Raw genomic sequence first — 21748 nt, forward strand, 5'->3', positions numbered from 1 at the left:
TAGATGATCTCTATAAATCCCTTTCATCTTTAAATTATGTAAGCCAAATTCTATCTGCTATAACTCCTTTTCTTGGCCTACACCAGGAAACAGGGCTCTTGTATATCCTTGAACAGGAGAACTATTGAGAATAATTTTCTCAGGTGCCATAAACATGTGCATATCACCACATTGTTCAGTTCAGGTGCTTTTCCCTGCCCTCTTCAGTCCAAAACCTTAAGATCTATATCATTAGCATGGTAATATGATGTCCCAATGTATAGTTATAAAGGGGAGCAGCACTTTTCCAGTTTTTCCTTTTGACTTCCACTCCTTGTCCTTTAGTAATTTAGCCCTTTTTAGTGTTTAGAAAGCTTCCTTTGGTTAGAAAAGTTATGTGGAACATCTTCTAGTACTTTCTTTGTTAACATTTTACAGGCCAGACTTGGTGGACATGGAGAGGGTACAGATCCAGAGCAATCGAGAGAATTTGGAACAGGCCTTTGAAGTGGCAGAAAGACTTGGAGTCACCCGATTGTTGGATGCAGAAGGTGAGAGATGACAAGAACTTATTTCAAGTTTAGGATATGTGACCTGCATTTCCTTAGCAGGTAACTGCTCCTTTATCCTGGCTTAGGAGTCTTGTTTCTCCTCTCCTTCAGATGTGGATGTACCCTCCCCAGATGAGAAATCTGTAATCACTTACGTGTCTTCAATTTATGATGCCTTCCCCAAAGTCCCTGAGGGAGGTGAAGGAATTAGTGCTACGGTAAGAATGAATTTGCTCAAGACTTTTTCTAGATGGAAGAAGTTTGAGAGTTATGAGTGAATAGAACCACATTTTGTGAGTAGACACTTTTACATTGTACCTTGACTTTGCCTGCCAACTAGCCTCTTCTTTGGATATGTTCTGTGAAGAGAGATTCACGTTGGAGATTTGAGAGATCATGCCATCCTCTTTAGCTTCATCTATTGACTATTATTGGAAATACAATGTGGGTTGCGGAGTCCTGTCCTTGCTGGGCAACGCTAAGAATCTAGAACATTTCTCCCCACTCATTTCACTGGGATTTGTTTGCTCTGGCTTGAGTTGAGACTATGATGTTTCTGTTTCAAATGCCTACTTGCTCAGACATGCTATGGGTTTTTTGTGATCATGGGATCTAAAGTTGGAAGATCATCTGTTTTATGTGTCTGGGCAGCTGAATCACAGTCAAAGGCACTTGGGCTATGAACAGTTTCAATTGTGAAGTTTTAAAAGTTAACAATTGGTGCCACCATGGATTCACTGAATTCAGAGAAGAAACAATGGTACTTAGTGGTGAAGAAGGGATGTTACTGAGAGATTTTTTTCTCAAGGATTTTTGGAATACTGCCATTAATGGGCACTTGGTGGTTGTTCCCTTTCAATAGGAGGTGGATTCCAAGTGGCAAGAATACCAGAATCGTGTAGACTCCCTCATTCCTTGGATTAAACAACACACTATGTTGATGTCAGATAAATCATTCCCCCAGAATCCTGTTGAGTTAAAGGTAACACTTGGGGCTGAGATGCCATTTTTACAAAGCAGTCTCAATTAGTGAAGTCCAGGTGGGATAACTGCTGACTCCTGGGTAAGCTGAAGTAAAAGACTAGGTCTGAAAGTATTTTGTGTTCTGTTTCAGGCACTTTATAACCAGTACATACACTTTAAAGAAACTGAAATTCTTGCCAAGGAAAGAGAAAAAGGAAGAATTGAGGAATTGTACAAATTATTAGAGGTAAGGAAGCTTATTCCTCTGCTGACTGTGTCTATGACTATGCTCTTATTGCTTCTTTTCTAGCCTGATTTTTCCATCTTCTTTTTCCAACATAGCATTTATTTATCTAATACTGTCTGCCCTCAGAAAACAGATCTGACTCTCAATCAATAAATCAGTAGTCATTTATTAAGTATTTATTGTATGTACACTAGGCATATATCAAACCCTGGAGATATAAAACATAAAACATAAAAACAGTTCTTACCTTCAATAAGCATGCATTCTAATAAGAGATACTATATGTCCTGAGATTTATAAATGTATCGATATATTCTGATATATCTATATAAGATGGCAGCTAGATGGTACAGGACACTAGGCCTGGAATTAGGAAGACCCATGATCAAATTCGGCCTTAAACACTAACTGTGGGATCCAGGGCAAGTACTTAATGCTGTTTCCTTCATTTTCCTCATCTGTAAATTGAGATGGAGAAGAAAATGGTACTTCAGTGTCTTTGCCAAATAGGATCATGAAGAGTCAGATGTGACTGAGACACCTGAATAAATCTATATAGACATATCTATGGATATGATATATAAATATCATATATATCATAGATATATAAATATATCTATATGAAAGGCCTACATACTCTAAAATAGAGCCCTAAATAGATGGTAGAAACTGTTTTTGTATTTTCTTTGTATTTCCAGAGCTTAGTACATGTCTGGCATGAAGTACTTACTATTAATTGATTAAAGGTCTGTTTGCAAGTCTTCTTCAGAATAAAGCCATGGGGCTAAAATCATTCTTTTTCAGAATTCTTCAGTTCAGTTTGGAACCTATCTGTACATTATCTCAAAATACTATCTGACTAGATAGAAGGTCACTTTAGAGGGGATGGGACGAATAGCTGAGAAGGAACCAAAAAGGCCTTCTGAGGAAAGTGGTATTTGAGGAAAGTCTAAATGGAATCTGGGGAATCTGAGATTCAGAAGGCTGGAGGAACATGATAGCACTGGGGAGAGCCACCGAGACAAGATGGACCACCATGTGTAAAAAACAATATTGGATCATGGAGTACGTGGAAGAGGGTGAAATGTAAGTAGATTAGACAAGTAGGAAGGGGCTGTCTGGCAAAGAGCTTTAAATGCCAAACAAATAACTTTATTTCATCCTGGGGACATTAGAGATCCACTAGAGTTTAATGATCAGCTTAGAGGGAAGAGAAAGAAGTAAAATGATCAAACCTGTGCTTTAGTAAAACCATTTTGGCAGGTGAGTGGAGGATAGAGTAAAATATATATAGACTTAAGTAGAGATACTAATTAGAAGGCTATTACAGTGGTCTAGACAAGAAGTTAGAAAGACCTAAATTAGAGTGGGTTATGGAGTGGAGAAAAAGGGATGTATATGAGAAATGTTGCAGAGAAAGTAATTATGAGATTTGGTTTTTGATAGGGTTTTGGGGAGTGAGTGTAAAGAGAGGAGTCCAGGACTACATGAAGTTTTTTAACTTGGTGGACCAGAATAAAGAAGTTCCAATCTTGAGTCTTACAGATGGGAGACCTTTCCCTTTGAAGAGAGTTAATCTTTTTCTAAATGTGGAGCATAGTGAGGCTTTTATTGACATTTTGGAATTTAAAGATTTTGAAAATTTGAATAGGAATACATAAGAATGTATAGATGGATAGGGTCTTAAAGATAACATACTGCAACATTTCTCTTTTATAGAGGAGGGTACTAAGATTTATAAAGTGACCTGTTAGAATCCATATAAGTGATAAGATACAAAAACAAGTATTTGAACCTAGAACTTTTAAACCACAAATTCAGTAGCCTTTCCAGTCTTATAGGCTATTCAGCATATATCCCCTTGAGAAAATAAGATATGAAGCAGCAGACAAGAATATGAAAAAAATTTTAGCTCTGATAAATTATATTTATCTGCTTTTAAAAGAAATGTATACTTCAGAATTACCTCTTAAAGCTGACTGAAAGATGGTGAAATCTTGACTGCATGTGTTTTAGCATCATCTGTTCAAAGTAGCCAAAATTGTAGAATGAATGAATGAACTAAGGCAGGAAAAAAACTAAGTCTTTGCTGTGAGTGGACCATCTCAGAGAAGCTTAATGGGTAGCAGTACAAAGTCATTCTACATGTGTAGATAAGAGAGGTCTTCCTGTGCTGTCACATGGGAGCTGAAAGTAAGTGAATAAAGTGTTCTCCTAAGTATCTTAATGATCAGGATTGAAATTCTACCTCAGATACTTTTTGCTTAATTTATCCTGGTCAAGTCATTTAACTAACAGACTCTAACCTCAGTTTTCTATTCTATAAAGTGGGGATAATATTACTTTTGTACCTACCTCATTGTGTTGTGACAGGTTTAGTGATAGAATGGTGATAATTTGGTGATAGAATGGATGTTAAATTACAGAAGATACAAAAGATTATATGTTAATATACACAAACAATTTGTAAACCTTAATATGTTTCTATCAATGTGAATTGTTCTTATTATTCTTATATTCTTTTCTGAATTTGTTTTTAGGTATGGATTGAATTTGGTCGAATTAAGTTGCCTCAAGGCTATCATCCTAATGATGTGGAAGAAGAGTGGGGAAAGCTAATCATTGAGATGCTCGAGCGAGAGAAGTTACTGAGGCCAGCAGTAGAAAGGTTGGTTTTATACCCAAAAGTAATCTGACATTTTTCTTCTTGGTAGCCTGGCTCATAGAGCCAAAGTTAATATGTTTATATTTTGCTTTAGATTGGAATTGCTGCTACAAATTGCCAACAAAATCCAGAATGGTGCTTTGAGTTGTGAAGAAAAATTGACACTAGCAAGGAACACGCTGCAGGCAGTGAGTTTTTGACAAGTATCCCATTCCTGCCTCCCTCTGCTGTCTTCTCTGGTGTCTCTTGAGGTTAAAAAATGGGTCATTCTGGGGGTCCAAAATGGCAGTTATGATTCCTTCTTCCTTTCTGCCTTAGGATGCTGCTCACCTGGAATCAGGTCAGCCAGTGCAGTATGAGTCAGATGTCATCATGTACCTTCAAGAATGTGAAGGACTCATCAGGCAACTGCAGGTGGACCTTCAGATCCTTCGGGATGAAAACTACTACCAGCTAGAAGAGTTGGCTTTTAGGTGAGAATGAAAATTCAACTAAGCATGATTTCTAAGGACCCTATTATATGCTAAATCCTGGGAATATAAAGATAAAAAATTTTTTCTCAATAGTATTTTTTCCCCCAAATACATATAAAAATAATTTTCAACATTCATTTTTGGAAAATTTTGCATTCCACATTTCTTTCTCCTTCCCTTCTCCCCAAGACAGCAAGCTATCTGATACAGGTTATACATGCATAATCCTCTTAAACATATTTCCATATTTGTCATGAAATATTGTTGTGCAAGAAATATCAGACAAAAAGAAAAAAGATCACAAGAAAGAAAAAGCAAAAACAAACAAACAAAAAGTGAAAATAGTATCTTTTGATCCACATTCATTCCCCATAGTTCTCTCTCTGGATTCAGATGGTTCTTTCTATCACAAGTCTATTGGAATTGTGTTGAATCATCTCCGTGTTGAAAAGAGCCAAATCTATCACAGTTGATCATCACGTAATCTTGCTATTACTGTATAACAGTGTTCTCCTGGTTCTGCTCACTTCACTCAGCATCAGTTCATGTAAGCCTTTCCAGGCTTTTTCTGAAATGACCTGCTCATCATTTCTTATAGAATAATAATATTCCATTACATTCAAATATCTTAACTTATTCAGGCATTCCCCAACTGAGGGACATCCACTCAGTTTCTAATTTCATACTACTACAAAAAAAGCTGTTAAAAATATTTTTGCACATGTGGGTCCCTTTTTCCTCTCTTATGATCTCTTTGGGATACAGATTCAGTAAAGACTGCTGGATCAAAGGGTATGAATAGTTTGATAGCCCTTTGGGCATGGTTCCAAATTGTTTTCCAGAACCAATGGATCATTTCACAACTTCACCAACAATGCATTAGTGTCCCAGTTTTCCCACATCCCCTCCAACTTTTATCATTGTAGAGATGAAAATTAAAAAATTCCTTTAAGAAACTGAAGAGAATCGACTTGTGTGCAGATAAATAAATGAGATATAAAATAGATAAGGAATAATTGATAGAGAGAGGAGGCACTAATAACTGGGAAAGTCAGGGAGACAGCAGTTGAACTTGGCTTGAAAAGGAAGCCTGGAATTTCATAAAGCAAAGGTGGGAAGTGCATTGGGTACAGCCTGGGCAAAAGCACAGAGAGGGAGATGGAAGGTCATAGATAGGAATAGTAGGACTGGAAGGGAAGATTGAAATCACATTGTCATGAATTTAAGTAGTATGAAGTCATTTGAGGGAAAGAGCAAGGAATATGGTTAGACTTGTTCTCTCAGAATATTATGTCAAGGTAGATATGTGACTCTTGGAATTAAATGCATGGAGATAATAGTTGAATCCATAAAAACTGCTGAGATCCCTAAGAAAAAGAAGATTGAGAAGAGATAAAAAGGCTCATGCCAGAACTTGGTGAGGTGTGTGTGTGTATAAAAACATCTTAATGTGTTACTCTTCAATTATTTTCTTGGGCTTATTTACTAGCAAACTGAGTGACAGAGCTTGGCCCTTTTTTGTTATATGCTATCTAGGAATCCTCAAGAGACAAACCTTTGGGTTTCTCCTTTCAGTTTTAAAGTGAGATTAAAAAGATTTTTTTCTTATTAAAAAACCCATCAAGTAGCAATAATACACATACATACATACATATTTATGTATATATGCATGCACACATATTTACACATACATGCATTCACATAAGTATGTCTATATCTATATGTGTAAAGCAGAAACATGCTGAGCATGAAGGACCCGAGTAAAGGTGAACTGTTCATCCTGTGAAATCAAGGATCTATACAGTGATTTACTTTTGAAGTATTACAAAATTTAGCACTTGAAGGGATATTCGATTTCATTTAGTCTAATCCTCTCTTTTTACTCCTGGGAAAACCTGAGACACAAGAGGAAACGCCTTGTTGGGATCACTCATTGAACTCTAGTATCTTCATAGATAGGCTAATGTTAACTTGATTCCCTTTTAGCATGCTTTTGGTTTGCTCTCATTTCAACTCTGAGCTAAATAAAGATTATTAACATCACTACCTTATAATTTTATAATTCTTTTCTAAAACACTTTCATTTTTACAATTAACACAATTCAAAGTTCTACAAAAATTTATTAAATGTCCACACTATATAAACTTTTGTCAGTCCATAGAAATGCAAAATTCTTACCACCAAGGAGTTTACCATTGATTGTTGACTTCTAGGTGGTGCATTGGACAGAGTGCTGAGAATGGAGTCAGAAAGACTTATCTTCTTGGGTTCCAATCCAGCCTCCAGGTTCAGCTTTACTAGTTATGTTACTTAACCCTGTTTGTCCCAGTTCTACTTCTGTAAAATGAACTGGAAAAGGAAATGGCAAACCATTTCATTATCTTCTGCCAAGAAAATCCCAAATGAATACAACTGAAAAATGACTTAACAAATAATCTTTTTATTTTTATAATATCCCAGTAAGATGAATAAGATAAAGATTACTAGAAAAAAGTAGGGCTGTATTGAAAAGTTCAGTTTTTTAACAGAGTTGACCATTAAATTCTTTATTCACTTGTTCTTCCTGTTTTACTCTAGGATTATGCGCCTCCAGGATGAGCTGGTCACCTTGAGGCTAGAGTGCACAAATCTTTACCGAAAAGGACATTTTAATACACTTGAGTTTGTTCAACCCTCTACTTTAACCACTACCCACCTGAAGACAGACCCTTTAACTAAGGGCACACATCCTCCTTCTACCTCTTGGTTCCGAAAACCCATGACTCATGCTGAACTGGTGTCTATCTCTTCATCTGAAGATGAAGGGAGTCTCCGGTTTGTTTATGAGCTGCTCTCCTGGGTAGAAGAGATGCAGGTAGGTGTATGTGCTAGATATAACTGCTAGGCCAGCAATTCTTCTGAGATCATCCTACTTGGGACTCTGTTGTGGACATTCTGATGCTTCTTTATTGCTGGGAGTCAGATAGTGCCTGTGAAATACCTTCTTTCTTTTTCCTTTCTAGCTTTTCTAAGCCAATCCTTGAGGAACAGAGGACTTGCTCATAGCTGCATCCCAGTATAGAGCATTGTATGCCTTTTGAGTTTATTCCCTTTGAATAAGTATGGTCCAAATGGACACCTTTGGAAGAAGATGCAATGCCCGAGTTAATTAACTTCTTTCTAAGAAATCCTTTCAGACTTTTTCATTGAAAGTTGAGAATGGTTCATGACTTTCAATGGTGGGTTTAAGATCATAACTTGAATTTTTTGATGTTGCCCCTCTGATCCTACTGTATTTTTGCTGATCATTCCCACTCCCAGGAGAGGACACTTCACATGCAAATGGATCAGAATCTCCAAGAACAAGTAGCTTTTTCAAAGATTGCTTTATTTCAGTTGGATCCCTGATGCTCTGGGGGAGGTGGGATCATTATAAATGTTATCTTTATATATCTGCAGTGGAGCTATGGGTTGTGTGTCAAGATCTAATGAAAAGAAATGTCCAGACTAAAATGCTGAGTTGTATAAGCTAAGTGAGAGCCACTTCCTAGGCTCCACAATCATAATCTGATTCTCATGTAACCACAACAAAATAGACTTAAGCATTGGGTTTCCAAATTAGGAAGCATTCTAACTAGAGGCAATGGAATGTAACTGTATGGTCTAAGATCTCCTGAGTGCCTCCATGCATTTATCAGTATTCTTATTCTTATGTGAATACTAACTGACCTCTCTGTTCTTTTCTTTAAAAACAAACAAACCACAAAACCCTTATTTAGTGAATGTTTCATTGATCTTTTTTATAAAGGTCACATCCCATCTGCGCCCCTAAGAACCATCTTCCTTCATAACAAGAAAGCACACCTTGGGGCTAAATGGTTTACACCTTAGCCTTGTTTGAGAGTACATGCCTGTTCTGAACTTCTACTCCTGCTTAAAGGAAGGAATCAGAAGTTTCTTCTAGTCTCTTGAAGTTAGAGTTGGTCATGTTTGCTTTTCCAGATGAAATTGGAGCGAGCCGAATGGGGCAGTGACCTACCTAGTGTGGAGCTGCAGCTTGAGACTCAGCAGCACATCCATACGAGTGTAGAAGAACTGGGCTCAAGTGTCAAACAGGCTAGGATGTACGAGGTAAGCGGTATCCTTGGCATACACTAGAATAGAGAGGTAAGAGGACATTTATACACTACAGTTCATAGAATGCAGACTTTTGAAGAAGTGACGCATTAAGACAATTGGTATTGAGAAGCATCATGCATAGGGTTCTTTTGGAACCTTCTCAGTGTTGCTCTGTGAGAGAGGAATCTATTCTTTTGTACTTTACTGAATTGTTGCTCAATTAATGATGGTTCCATATTGTAGATCTGGCTTATGTATTATGTTGAGTCCTGTCATTGAGCAGTGCTATTTTGAATGAGCATTTTTTTTTTTTTGAAAGAGACAAGATTTTTTTTTCTTCTGGTTATACATGTAACATTTATTTTTTAAAAACACATTTCCTTATGAATCATATTGGTAGAGAAAACTCAGAATAAAAGGGGAAAACCTCAAGAGGAAAAAAAAAGGAAAAAAAATGAACATTGCATGCTTTGATTCATAGTCCTCTCTCTGGATGCAGACGGCATTTTCCATCCAAAGTTTATTGGGATTGCCTTGGATCACTGAACTTCTGAGAAGAACTAAGTCTTTCAGTTGATCATTATACAATCTTGCTGTTACTGTGTTCAATGTATTCCTAATTCTGTTTATTTCACATAGTATGAGTTCATGGAAATCTTTTCAGGTCTTTCTAAAATGAACTTGTTCATCATTTTTTATAGAATTATAATAATCCATTATTTTCATATACCATAATTTATTCAGCCATATCCCAATTGATGGGCAGCTACTAATTTTCCAGTTTTTTGTCACCACAAAAAGAGCTCCTACAAATATTTTTGCGTATGTGGATCTTTTCCCCTCCTTTATGGTTTCCTTGGAATACAGATCTAGTAGTGGAATGGGCCTACTCTTAAATGCTATTATGGGCCTTGTACCCCTCAATGAATGAATTGATCGCCATTTTAAATTCTTAAGGATTTTGCATATGAATTTGAAAAGAGAAATCTGATACTTGTAATAATTTAGGAAATTAAATCCATTTTCTATAATGTTTTTGGTTTTGTTCATTAGGGCAAAATGTCCCAGAATTTTCATGCCAGCTATACTGAAACACTTGGGAAGTTGGAGACACAGTATTGTAAATTGATGGTGAGTAGTGACTGGATCTTTGTTGGGCTATTGATGGGAGATTCCAGGGTTCAATTGACAGCTGGGTTCACTGACTTCCTGAGAAAGCTGAAGGTTTGGGCCATTATGTTCAAATGCATACACAAATACACATTAGAGATAGTGTGGATCTTTGAGACTATCCAGCTGTAATGAGACAATGATAAAGTGTCTGACTTGATAAGATCATACAGCTAATAATGTCAGAGCTAGGATTCATAGGCTCTCGGAGTTAATAGATAAATATTAATTTAGCACAGGACTAAGAAAAGATTTTTGGGCCATTCTACCTTCCTCAAAACTGAGATTGATTCATTAATGACTATTCTTTGGATCCGATCTTACAATCCATTCTGAATTCTAATAGATTGCCAATTACTTTCTATACATATTTTTTACCAGGTTCTTAAAAATGTCATGAGAGACTTTTGTCACATTCTTAGGCTGAATTAATTTTAAAAAAAATTATTAAAAACTCACTTTGTGTCTAGAATTCTTCTAAGCCCTGAAGATACAAATAAAAAGACAACTACAGTTGCCCTGTAGGAGCTGACACTTGGGGAAGGTAGTAGTCAGGAGAGTGCTAGTCTGGGAGGGAAATGTAGAACCAGAAAGTTGTAGGATTGGTGAATGGGACTACAGGAGAGTGATAGAACCTTTTTAGAATCCATGGAAGAAATGATTTCATCAGGATTTCAGAACTGGAAAGTAAAGGGTAAGAAGAGGATAAGTGTCAGTAAGGCCATTGGGAATGACGGAGGAGTGAGAAATAAAATGAAGCATGGGGAAGGCCTATCTAAAGGAATACACCCTACAAAGAGCTCTTAATAGCTAATAAGCACATGCTAGTTACAGCAGCAGACCTCTCTATGAGGTGACAGAGTTCAGACTTCTAAAGCAACCTTCCTGATCCTAGCAGGCTAATGTCTTGGTCAGAAAGGAAAATGAGGTTGGTCCAACATGGCTTCTTGCTAATAAAGCCATGCTTTTGCCTTGAGATCCTTGCTCCTTTTTTTGTCAAGTTCACTAACTAATCAAATGTATTCATTCAGTACCTTGGGAATATTGTTTGTTTGGACCTAATGGTTTTAAGTCATTATGGACTTTTGATGAGGTCATTTTCCCTTATCTTGCATCTTTAATTCTTTGTTAGGCATTTTAGTTGAATCATTTCTACTTCAAATCTTGTTCATAGATTTAGTAGATAGATTATTAGATAGAAATTAGATAGATTATTCAAATCTGGTCATAGAAGACAGAAACATAAAACTTGAATAGTCCTTCCTTCTCCCTTCTTTGTGATCATTATTTTAGCCACTTGTTCATTACATTACAAAATCATTCATTACATTACAGAATCATTCCATACCTTTGCTTTCAGTCTTTTTCCTGCCCCCTTGCTTCTGTCTTCTGTGTTTGTCTCTTTAAAATCAGTTAATTGATAAGTTCTTTAGACAGCCAGAAATGGTTTTCTCCACATCAGAATTGTTTCTCTTAGTGTCTTCAGAATTTCATATTTGAAAGCTCATTCCTTCTGGGCTAACTTTCCTGTATGATGTCAATCCTTGAGAACACTGTCTTTTTGCTCAGCTTTTGAAATAGTCTTTTTTCGAAATTTAGAGGTACCTGTCAAATGATACTCAGCCTTCCTCTCCTTTTCTGTCATAAATTCTATAACAAAATAGTTACTTCTTCCAAACATCTCTGTCATTTCTATTACAGATCTTTTTGGTCAGACTCAGGTCCAGAATACCAATCTTTCTTACAATGTAGCTTCTATGTTTTGGAGGATGACATTATCAAGGAAAGCTATTTAACTGTTCTGTATTTTAGATATATTATATATAATTATATTACTATATAATATATATGGAAACATATATAAAATAGATATATGTTTTAGATGCCAGCATGTCATAGTGGATAGAGAACAGATCCTGAACCTAGGAAGATGCAAATTCAACTCTACTCTTTGATCTGTGCTGGTCATGAGATCCTGGACTTCTTCCCATGTTGAAGCTACTCTCCATAATCACTCTTTAAGTAGATATATACAAAAAGTTAAGTTTTTTCCCCCCATTTTCTTCTTTTTTCCTATTTAAATTCATCTTCATTAAAATTGTAACTGTTCTAACACATCTTTACTTTATTAGATTTGCACTGTCCTGGGCCAAGAATTCATCGTTAGAATATTTTAAGTTATGCTCCAGAATTATTCATACCTTGTTTTCAGACACTATCTTCTTAACTTTTCATTCCCAAATATATATCTCTTCAGATATCCTTGCTTTTTTTAGGTAGCAGTCATGTGTGTGTGTATATCTACACACACACACACACACACACACACACACACACACACACTTTTTTAAGAAAAAGAAGAAAAAAGGTTTGACAGTAAATGGAATATGCCACACCATCTAACAATAATTCTGAACCCTTCCTTGTCATTATTCAAATTATCTTCCACTGCTCATTCCTTTATTTCTTTTCTCCTCAACTCAACCCTTCCAGGGTTAATTTTGAAGTTATTCACCCCTTCCACTGTGTTCTCTGGAATATCTCTTCCACAGGTAACAAATTTGCTTTAATTATAAATCTTTTCCTTTCCCATTCCTTCCATCTTCTGGCTCTCACTAAGACCTAATTCCTTCTCAATAGCATAGGCTCCCTGGCTATCTTTTCCAGCACTAGTTAAACTTTTCCCCATTTCCCCTTTGAGTAAGGTAGGAGAGTTGGAACATCCTTTGTTTCCATTGCCATTTCCAAGCTCTCTTTCTATCGGTATCACTCAATAATCTCTTCTTTGTTGACTTAGTTCATATATACCACCTAATAAAAATTCTGCTAGTTCCTGGCTAACAACCTCCGGGTCATGCCCCTTCTTTCCATAGTCAGTTTTGTATATAGCTCATAGTCCTTCCTCCCCAACTGCTGCCTTTTCATATCGGAAGACATCAACATATATATTAAACACACTCTCTCAAACATCCTAACCTTTTAGTTCTCAATTTACTCATTTCTCTTGACTTATTTCCTCTTCAGTTACACACTGAGCTGGATCTGACCATCAAAATGCACCCCTTTCATATTCCTGACCTTTTGAATTTCTTTTATCTGATAAAAATCTGTTGTCATGACAGCAACTAGGTGGCACAGTGGATGGGGCACCAGCCCTGAAGTCTGGAGGACCTGAGTTCAAAATCAGCCTCAGGCACTTAACACTTCCTAGCTGTGTGACCCAGGGCAAATTAGTTAACCCCAGTTGCCTCAGGGGGAAAAAAATCTATTGACATTCCTCCTCTCCCTTTGCCTTGCAATCCCAAATCACAATTTCCAACCCACATCTCTGCAGTTCTTTCCCAAGCTGGCATCCCTGTATTGGTTTCTTTACTCTTCCTTCTCCTCTTGATTTTGGCAATCCTGTTCATTACAATCTCTTCTTCTAAGTTCCTTACCTCACATTTTGTCATCAGTCTTTCCCTTCCAAACCTTAGCCATGGATTATTTCACTCACTGTCCACTGCCTTTGCTCTAAAAATGTGCTATTGAATGAAGTTAGAGAAATCATGAAACTGTGCTGCCTGGGTCCACTTCAAACTTACTACATAATCTCAATTGGACTCTCATACAGCAAAGCAGTCCTTTTATATATTTTCTTATTTGATTCACTATCTCAAACTTTTCCATCCATCTCTTCCATAGCTTACCTTCCCTCTATTCTCTCAGTTAAGAACTTTACTTCAAATTTGTTTTTCTTCATTCATTGTTACTGTCAAGAATACCACCATCCTCTTAGACACTTGAGCTTGCAAATTAGATGTCATCTTCTTACCCTCTCTCCCTTCCTTTCTACTCCTCATTCCTGCCCCCATTCAGTCAATTGCCAAATCTTGTAGATTTTACCTTTTGATTTCTCTTGTATATACCTCATGTCCTCTGACATTGTTATGCCTTCTAGTTAGTCTTTTCTGCTTCAAGTCTCTCTCTACTTCTTTATTCCTCCTCATCTGTCTTCTAGCCTCATCAACTACCTTCAAGTGCCACCTCAACTTTCTGTGAGGAAACCTTTCCCAATTCCCTTTATTGCTTGTGTCTTCCCTCTGTTGATTAACTCAAACTTATCTGTATGTATCTTGTTTGTACATGGTTGTTTGATTGTTGTCTCCCTCATTAGACTTTGAGTTCCATGAGAACTTCTTTTGCCTTTCTTATATCTCAAGTAGAGCAGATGCTTAATAAAAAAATTTTTTTGGCTAATTTGTTGGCTTCCATCTCTGCAAAGTGTAGTGAACATATCTTCCATATCTCTTTTAGGACTGTGGTTGTTGTTTATACATTTTCATCATTCACTTTTTGTTGAGTTGTCTGTTCTTTCCATTTACATTGTTATAGTCATCTTCAATGTCATTTTCTTTTCACTCTGCCTCAAGGCAGAATAATATTCTGTTACATTCATGTATCACAGTTGGTTTAGACAATCCCCAATCAATAGGCATCTATTTTGTTTTCAATTCTTTGTTACGCAAAAATGTTCTCTATTCTTATCAATTACCTCCTTGGGGGGAGTATAAGCTTGGGGTGACTTGAGTTCAAAGACTTGGACATTTTGGTCACTTTGCATAATTCCAAATGCTTCAAAATGTTTGTAGTGATCCACAGATCTACTATCAATATGTATCAGTATCTCTGTTTTCCCATTATCCTCCAACATAGATTATTCAGATCTTTTGTAATTTTTACTAATGGATAGCATATGTTTTTACTGTTATCTTCATCCTTGGTTCAGGGAACTCCTATGAGACCAAGTTTATTTAGGCTTATGTAGGGACCTGAGACTTTTTTTTGAGTTCTGGATTCAATTATTTGTCTTCTAACAAATTTGAATTCCTGAAATCATTTTCTGACCTCATCACTGAGAAACAGAGCTTAATTAATTTCATCATTCATTATGTTATAAATTAATTCCTTTTCAAGCATATGAATAGTTTTAACATGTCATCTTTTGCTTTGTACAGGAAACCTCCAGCTTCCGCCTCCGACACCTCCAGAGTTTGCATAAATTTGTCTCCAGAGCTACAACTGAGTTGATATGGTTGAATGAAAAGGAGGAGGAGGAATTGGCATTTGATTGGAGCGACAACAATCCCAATATCACAGCCAAAAAAAATTACTTCTCTGTGAGTTTAATGCAGGGCCCATTGTTATTGGCCTATGTTGAAGGGGCTGGACTATTAGGTGACATCATTGCTAAGCTGCCTGGACATTGATTGCTTGTGTGAGATAAAACAAACAAACCAACAAACCACCACCAACAAAAAACAAACAAACAAACAAACCAAAACTTGGATGTTACTGTTGGAATCCCTTGATCACTAACTAAATTTGGAAAGGTTGGGTGGCTGGAGCAGCATTCTAAGGATTGAAGTGTCTTCATTATTTTACTCTTGGCTGCCTGACAGTTCTGAATTCTATTATTTCCCCTTCTTAAGAGTAGATCCATTTGATTATCCTTTTATTATTATCAGTAGGGAAGGAAAAAGTATGAGAATAAACATTTATATAGCTAAGGACTGTGCTAAACACTTTACAAGTCCTCACTTCTAATGGCATCTCATTCTGTTCACTTCTTTTTCCTGCTTACGGCTTTCTCTTTCTTTGACTTCAGTCAATTCTGTCAATTGTTCTTTCTTTACCTTCTTCCCTGGCTTTTATTCCTCTCCTTACCATTTAATGTGGTGAGCATTTCCCAATTTTTGTCATTGGATCTTAATCCTCTATACTCTTTTTTGGAGAGCTGCTCCGTTTTAGATCTCCCAGTAGATGTATGTCTACTGAATCTGCATCCTAATCCTAACCTCCTTACAGCATTATGGTGGATGTTTCTTTAATTGTTTTTTATGATAGTTCTACTCTTGATGTTCCTTCTTTATTAAAATTTAATTTACCCACGTTTCTATTCCTCCTCAGCTATCTTTTTCTCCCAGTTTTTTTGTCTTTGTCAATCACATACAACTAGTTTCAAACTCTTAGAATTATTCTTGACTGTTTTTATTTTCATCCCTTATATATAGTCATGCTACAAGTCCTATAAATTCTTTCAAAATATTTTAAAATTCATCCTTCCATTCTTTTCCTTTGTCCAAGACCCTCTTTGCCTCATGCCTGGATCATTGAGAATAACTTTGGAATATTTTTGTTTTCATTTTTCTCTCTAAAACTTCATGTTTGGGGAAGGGGGAAGAATCAAAATAAAACATCCTTTTTTGTCATGTCTCTCCCACCCTGAGAAAAACCTTCAGTGACTCATCATTGCCTCTAGAATCCAGTCCAAACTCTTCTTCCTGGCATTCAAGTCTGATTTAACTGGCTTTAGTTTCTACTATTCAGTAACACTAAACTACCATCTTACAGACTGTTCTTATTGTCTCCTGAGGGAGTCTTCTTGCCTTTGCTCTTGATGGGCCTCTCCTCCTTCTGCTCTTCCCGTCTCCTTTCCCTGTTCTTTCCAACTGCCCCATGTATTTCTCTAAAACCTAACTATCCTTGAAAGCCCTGCCCAGGCCTTAGCTCTATCATAAAGACTTTTTCTTTAAAGACAATTTCTTTGACTCATGTTAATTGTTCTTTCCTCTAAAAACTCTTATTATTAATTGGAAATATCTCCTCCTCCCTTGCCTCCCCCCTCCCCCAGTCATTTATGGTTTCAAGTTATGAGTTGTTGTCTCATGTTTGTCATATCTTGTTTCCCCTATGGGACTTGGGAGCAAAGACATGTCTTCTCATCTTTTGTATTTCCCATATCTATCCCAGAGCTTTCATTGAAGGCTTTTGCTGAATACTTAATGAGTAAAATTAAATTGCATTTTTAGGAGTTAACCATGGAACTGGATGAGAAACAAGATGTTTTCCGATCTCTACAAGATACAGCAGAGCAGTTGTCCCTGGAGAACCACCCAGCAAAGCAGACTGTTGAGGTATGTGTCTGAAGAAGGGATGATGGTATGTTTTCAGGTGCCCAAAGACCTTTGGAAGAAAGGTCTTGAAATCCAAAGCTTGGTTGAAAACAGATAAGAAATTCCAAAGGTTATTTGTTCTCCTTCTTATCTTGTATGTAAAATAATATGTTTCTTCTATCATCTAGCTGTGTGTCTGAGAAAAGTAAAAAGGAGAACAGATTACACAGGGGAGACACTGATTCTTGCTTTTGATAGGATAACAGTGTAAGCTGAAGCCATTTCTTTTAACTAGCTGTCCAGGAAGAGATTGTCTTTTATTTAGTATGGTGTTTTTAATCCAAAAAAGCTGAGAGAATAGGCTGCATACAATGGGCAGATTAGATCTTTTAGCAGAAGTTCTATAGAGTTTTTCTATGTAGCTTCATCTGCCAGCTCCATGTTGGCTTAAGGAAAACCTCAAGGATGTGCCTGCTAAATTTTTCTCTGGGTGTGTATCCCTTTTCCTTGTTGTTTGTTCCCTTCTCAACACGGTACCCATCATGTGTGTTAAGACTTTGGTGTTTTTTAGCAATAGTAATTGTAAATCCACATCCAAAAAAGGAACTGATTATGTCTGAATACAGATCATGGCTTTCTCTATCACTCTCTTTATTTTTAACCTACTTTCTTGAGAGTTTTTATATTCATTAGGATGGGATATGTATGATTTGTTTGTTTTCTTTTATAACTTGATTTTTGTGGAAATTAACTTCACATGTGGTCTCTTAATTATAGCTGGGGAATAAAGGAGAGAACCTAGAACTCAAAAATCTTAAAAAGAAACAAATGTAAAATAAAATAAAAACAAAAAAAGAAAGACTTTGGTGTTTTTTCTATAACTCTGATGTCCTCTATCTTTTCTTTTCCAGGCATATAGTGCTGCCATCCAGTCCCAGTGGCAGTGGATGAAGCAATTGTGCCATTGTGTGGAACAACATGTAAAGGAGAATAGCGCTTACTTTCAGGTATAAAGCCGGGGGTAGAATAGAGAGAGAGAAGAGAGGAAGAAAATACCATATCAGGAGAATGTTGATGGTGTCAGGCTTCAGTCAGGATGGAGAGGGCTTTAGCAGCTTTCTATGGTGGATTTTGCTCCAAAATGAAACATTTTGATTAATTGGTAATTGTGTTCTATGAGAGAGGAGAAATTTTTTTCTCCCCATATACTTTCTTATACACCCTTAACCATGTTGCACCCTTTCTTAGAGATTTCCTTCTGCCTATTAAGTGTTGTTAGATTTCCTGCTGCTTCTTAATTTCTGATAGAGGGTGTTTGGTGGATTAGGTGTCTAAACTCAGCCTGGAGCTCTCTCTGCATCTTTCACGGTTTTGATAGGTGAGGCTCCTGCATCATGGACCTCCCTATTTCAGAGGAGATATACATCATAGGAAGTGAGAAGTCCAGAAGATAGGAACAGTGATTTTCTGAAGGAAAAGCAGCAGGAGTTAGTATGGGCTTTTTGCTTATCATTTATGATTGACAGAAGTAGAATATTGAGATTTTCACTTTGTATTTTTGTGTGCCTTTTTAACTTAATTGTTACTACTCCAATTACTACTCCAATGTAACAAACAGACCCTATCCTGCTTAGCGGAAGCCTTCCTAGCTGGCACCTAGTAATTGCTGTTGTGCTGAGCACAAGGCATCCACTTGCTCTATTATGTTTCTACAGTTCTTTAGTGATGCAAGAGACCTAGAAACATTCTTGAAGAATTTGCAAGACTCCATCAAACGGAAGTATTCATGTGACCACAATACCAGCTTGTCCCGCCTTGAAGACCTCCTCCAGGATTCCATGGTGGGTGTTGCTAGAGTATCAACTGGGATACTACTTTCTGTCTTCATAAAGTACCATGAAAAATCAGAATCATATGGCTGAGGATACCATTTCATTTTTGGAATGTTAGGAGGGGGTCAACTTGATAAAAGTGTGAGCTATTATTCAGTTAGTAGTTTAAGAAATCAATTTCCTTCTCTCCCCTCATCATCTTTTCTATTCTCCTCTTTGTCCTTCTTTGCAGAAGCTATTGATAAATCATATTTTTATAGCACTTTAAGGTTAACAGATCATTGTCCTCTCAACAGCCTTCTGAAGTATAGAGTGGGAAAGTGGTCCTCATTTTTCAAATAAGGAAGCAGAGTCTCTGACTAGTCACAGTCATTGTCCAAGATCACACAGTTAAGAAGTGCAACAGCTGGCACTTGGACTTCACCACCATTCCTGTTTCCACAGCACCAGGATGCCTCTTTGCTTCCATGTTGATAAGATTCCATAGATTATTGACATGTAATCCAAAGCACTTTCTCTGTGCCAGTCAGTGCTGATCATATTCTCTTTGTAGCAGCTTGGTTTTAACTTGCTAGCTGGATATAAGGTAGAACAATGACAGAGGGACATGGCATCAAATTTCTCTGTAATTCTCTCAGCTAGGCAGAGGGGAAAATGTGAGCTGTTTGTAAATGATGAAACCTATACTTGTGTTAAATTTTTCCTCAGCCTTCTTCTCTGTGGAGCTATAAGGTAATAGGCATTTGGTGTTCATCATGCTCAGTGTTTAAACCTAACTTATATGTAGTTCAACAAAAGCATGAATAGTGCTTGGTGGAATAATGCTTGTATTGAACTTTTAACTTTCCCAAGACTTTGCATGTCCATTATTTCACTATATCTTGGAAGGGCCTGAAACTGATCCAAATCCTACTTATGTTCATTTACCATCGAAAATCAATCCCTCAAGAGATCTAGTAATATAGCCAACATGAGCAAGACTATGCTGTGATTAAATGCCAGTGGACAATGTACAGAGTTGGTAGGGGTAGACGGGGCTCAGATTGCAATTCTATTAGAATTGAAAGTAATAATAGCAGATGACACTGATTACAGTGCTTTAAAGTTTACAAAATGCTTTTATATATGTTTTCTCATTAAATTCCCATAACTTTTCCATGAGATAGGTGCTATAGCATTTTCATTTTTACAGATGAGAAAATGGGTTGAATCCTGGGGGATAGCTGATAAACAATATTAATTATCCTTGGTGTAGGAGTTGATAAGCCACTTGCATTAAAAGATCTTTTCCTAAATGTTAGATATTAAAGGCATTACTCAGTTGGAAGAGCCACAAACATGAAAGAGGCAGATGGTATCCTGTGTCATCACCTTCTTTAGACAGAATAATTCTTTTGCAGTTGTTATCATTTCTCCTCTTCTAGAGAGTTGTTTGTTATGTTCCCTCCTTTCCAGGACGAGGGCATCAGGTTGGTGAAGTCACTGGGGTCATGGAGTCACCTGGGTCTGCTCTCTCCTTTTACTCTCAGGCTGTCATGTACAGGAGCATCTATCTTGGCTTCTGGTTCTTTTCAGAATTCTCTTTGCTAAGCATTTGATCTCTGGAAGTGGAGACAGACTTGTGGCTATTTGTTAGACAGATATTGATATGATTAATGCCAGGAGGATGAGACTTCAAGCATGGAACAGTATGACTGTCCTGATATATTCCATTCCTTTTTCATAACTAATGAGTTAAAGTTGTATTTCTTTCAATCATGCTCCCTGGGACAGGCACAGGTAGTTCAGTATTTATTATTCTTTTCTTGAATATTCTTAATTCAACAATGGCATTTCCTTCCATTATTAACTCTTTACCCTTCATCACATCTATTTCCTCTTCTGGGGACTTTTATTCCTCAAAAAGGGCTTGAACCATCTTGGCTAAATAAATTGCTATTATACTCTATCCTCCAATGGAATTGGCAATATTCTGTTAACCAGTTCTGTTTAAAGAAGCTCATATATTTGTGAGATAATTGGGTTAGTGGAGTCTTGAGAGTTTTAATTATTTATGCTCTTTCTCTTAAACTAACCAAATTTTTCTAAATCTCTTAAGTCATATTTATTTACATAATATCTTTTAACTATGATACCTTTGCTACCAGTCATGGTCCAAGAAGTGAGATTCTTGAGTTTCTCTGAGCTTTTCTAATTTAATAAATGGTGGAGCTCATAGTACAATTTGGAGGATAGACTTCTATTCTATAGAATTGAGAATTGGGTATAACTCTCTAGTCTCTCACAGAAAGGGTGGGAACAACTGGGTTATATCAATGAAGGCTTATTTTACAATTATTATATTCCCGTTTTCTTTTTTTGCATGTGGATTTGTGATCATTGGGAAGGGAACAGAGAGAACTGTAAAACTCAGTGCTCCAGCACTTGGTGAAAAGACAGAAATGTACACTCCTTGCTCCTTCAGTCCTCTGTTTCTCTGATAACTCCATGGAGAATCCTTGCCCAGATATGACATTCTCTTGCAGGGGATGGGTGTGTTATTACGTTATTTTAGTTGACTGTTAGTCACTCAACTAGAAACATTTATATTTGTATTTTTTTCTTCCTATTTTCTAGGATGAAAAAGAGCAGCTCATTCAGTCAAAGAGTTCTGTTGCCAGTTTAGTAGGGAGGTCGAAAACCATCATTCAGCTGAAGCCACGAAATCCAGACCATGTGCTAAAGAACACCATCTCCATCAAGGCTATCTGTGACTACCGGCAGATTGAGGTGAGCAGACAAAGGAAACTATTCTGGTTTTCGTTACAAAGGAATGGAGAGAGAGAGAAAAAATT

The 21748-nt window shown here is 36.9% G+C and overlaps 1 protein-coding gene across 29 annotated transcripts in view; it reads left to right on the plus strand.

Moving 5' to 3' along the window:
• MACF1 (microtubule actin crosslinking factor 1) overlaps positions 1-21748 on the plus strand; it is a 398054-nt gene that overhangs the window by 193928 nt on the left and 182378 nt on the right. For 20 of the 29 annotated variants that reach the window (XM_031962206.1, XM_031962213.1, XM_031962214.1 and 17 more), the window contains 16 exons: positions 418-530; positions 642-748; positions 1393-1512; positions 1645-1740; positions 4281-4408; positions 4500-4593; positions 4724-4878; positions 7457-7733; positions 8861-8989; positions 10031-10108; positions 15145-15306; positions 16999-17103; positions 17994-18089; positions 18798-18923; positions 20688-20693; positions 21531-21683. In XM_031962206.1, coding sequence (XP_031818066.1) covers positions 418-530; positions 642-748; positions 1393-1512; positions 1645-1740; positions 4281-4408; positions 4500-4593; positions 4724-4878; positions 7457-7733; positions 8861-8989; positions 10031-10108; positions 15145-15306; positions 16999-17103; positions 17994-18089; positions 18798-18923; positions 20688-20693; positions 21531-21683 — 1945 coding nt within the window. The remainder of the gene's footprint in view (positions 1-417; positions 531-641; positions 749-1392; positions 1513-1644; positions 1741-4280; positions 4409-4499; positions 4594-4723; positions 4879-7456; positions 7734-8860; positions 8990-10030; positions 10109-15144; positions 15307-16998; positions 17104-17993; positions 18090-18797; positions 18924-20687; positions 20694-21530; positions 21684-21748) is intronic. The other 9 variants (XM_031962224.1, XM_031962223.1, XM_031962212.1 and 6 more) reach the window with 1 other exon arrangement.

This window comes from Sarcophilus harrisii, chromosome 3 (assembly GCF_902635505.1).
Source record: "Sarcophilus harrisii chromosome 3, mSarHar1.11, whole genome shotgun sequence".
NCBI lineage: Eukaryota > Metazoa > Chordata > Mammalia > Dasyuromorphia > Dasyuridae > Sarcophilus > Sarcophilus harrisii.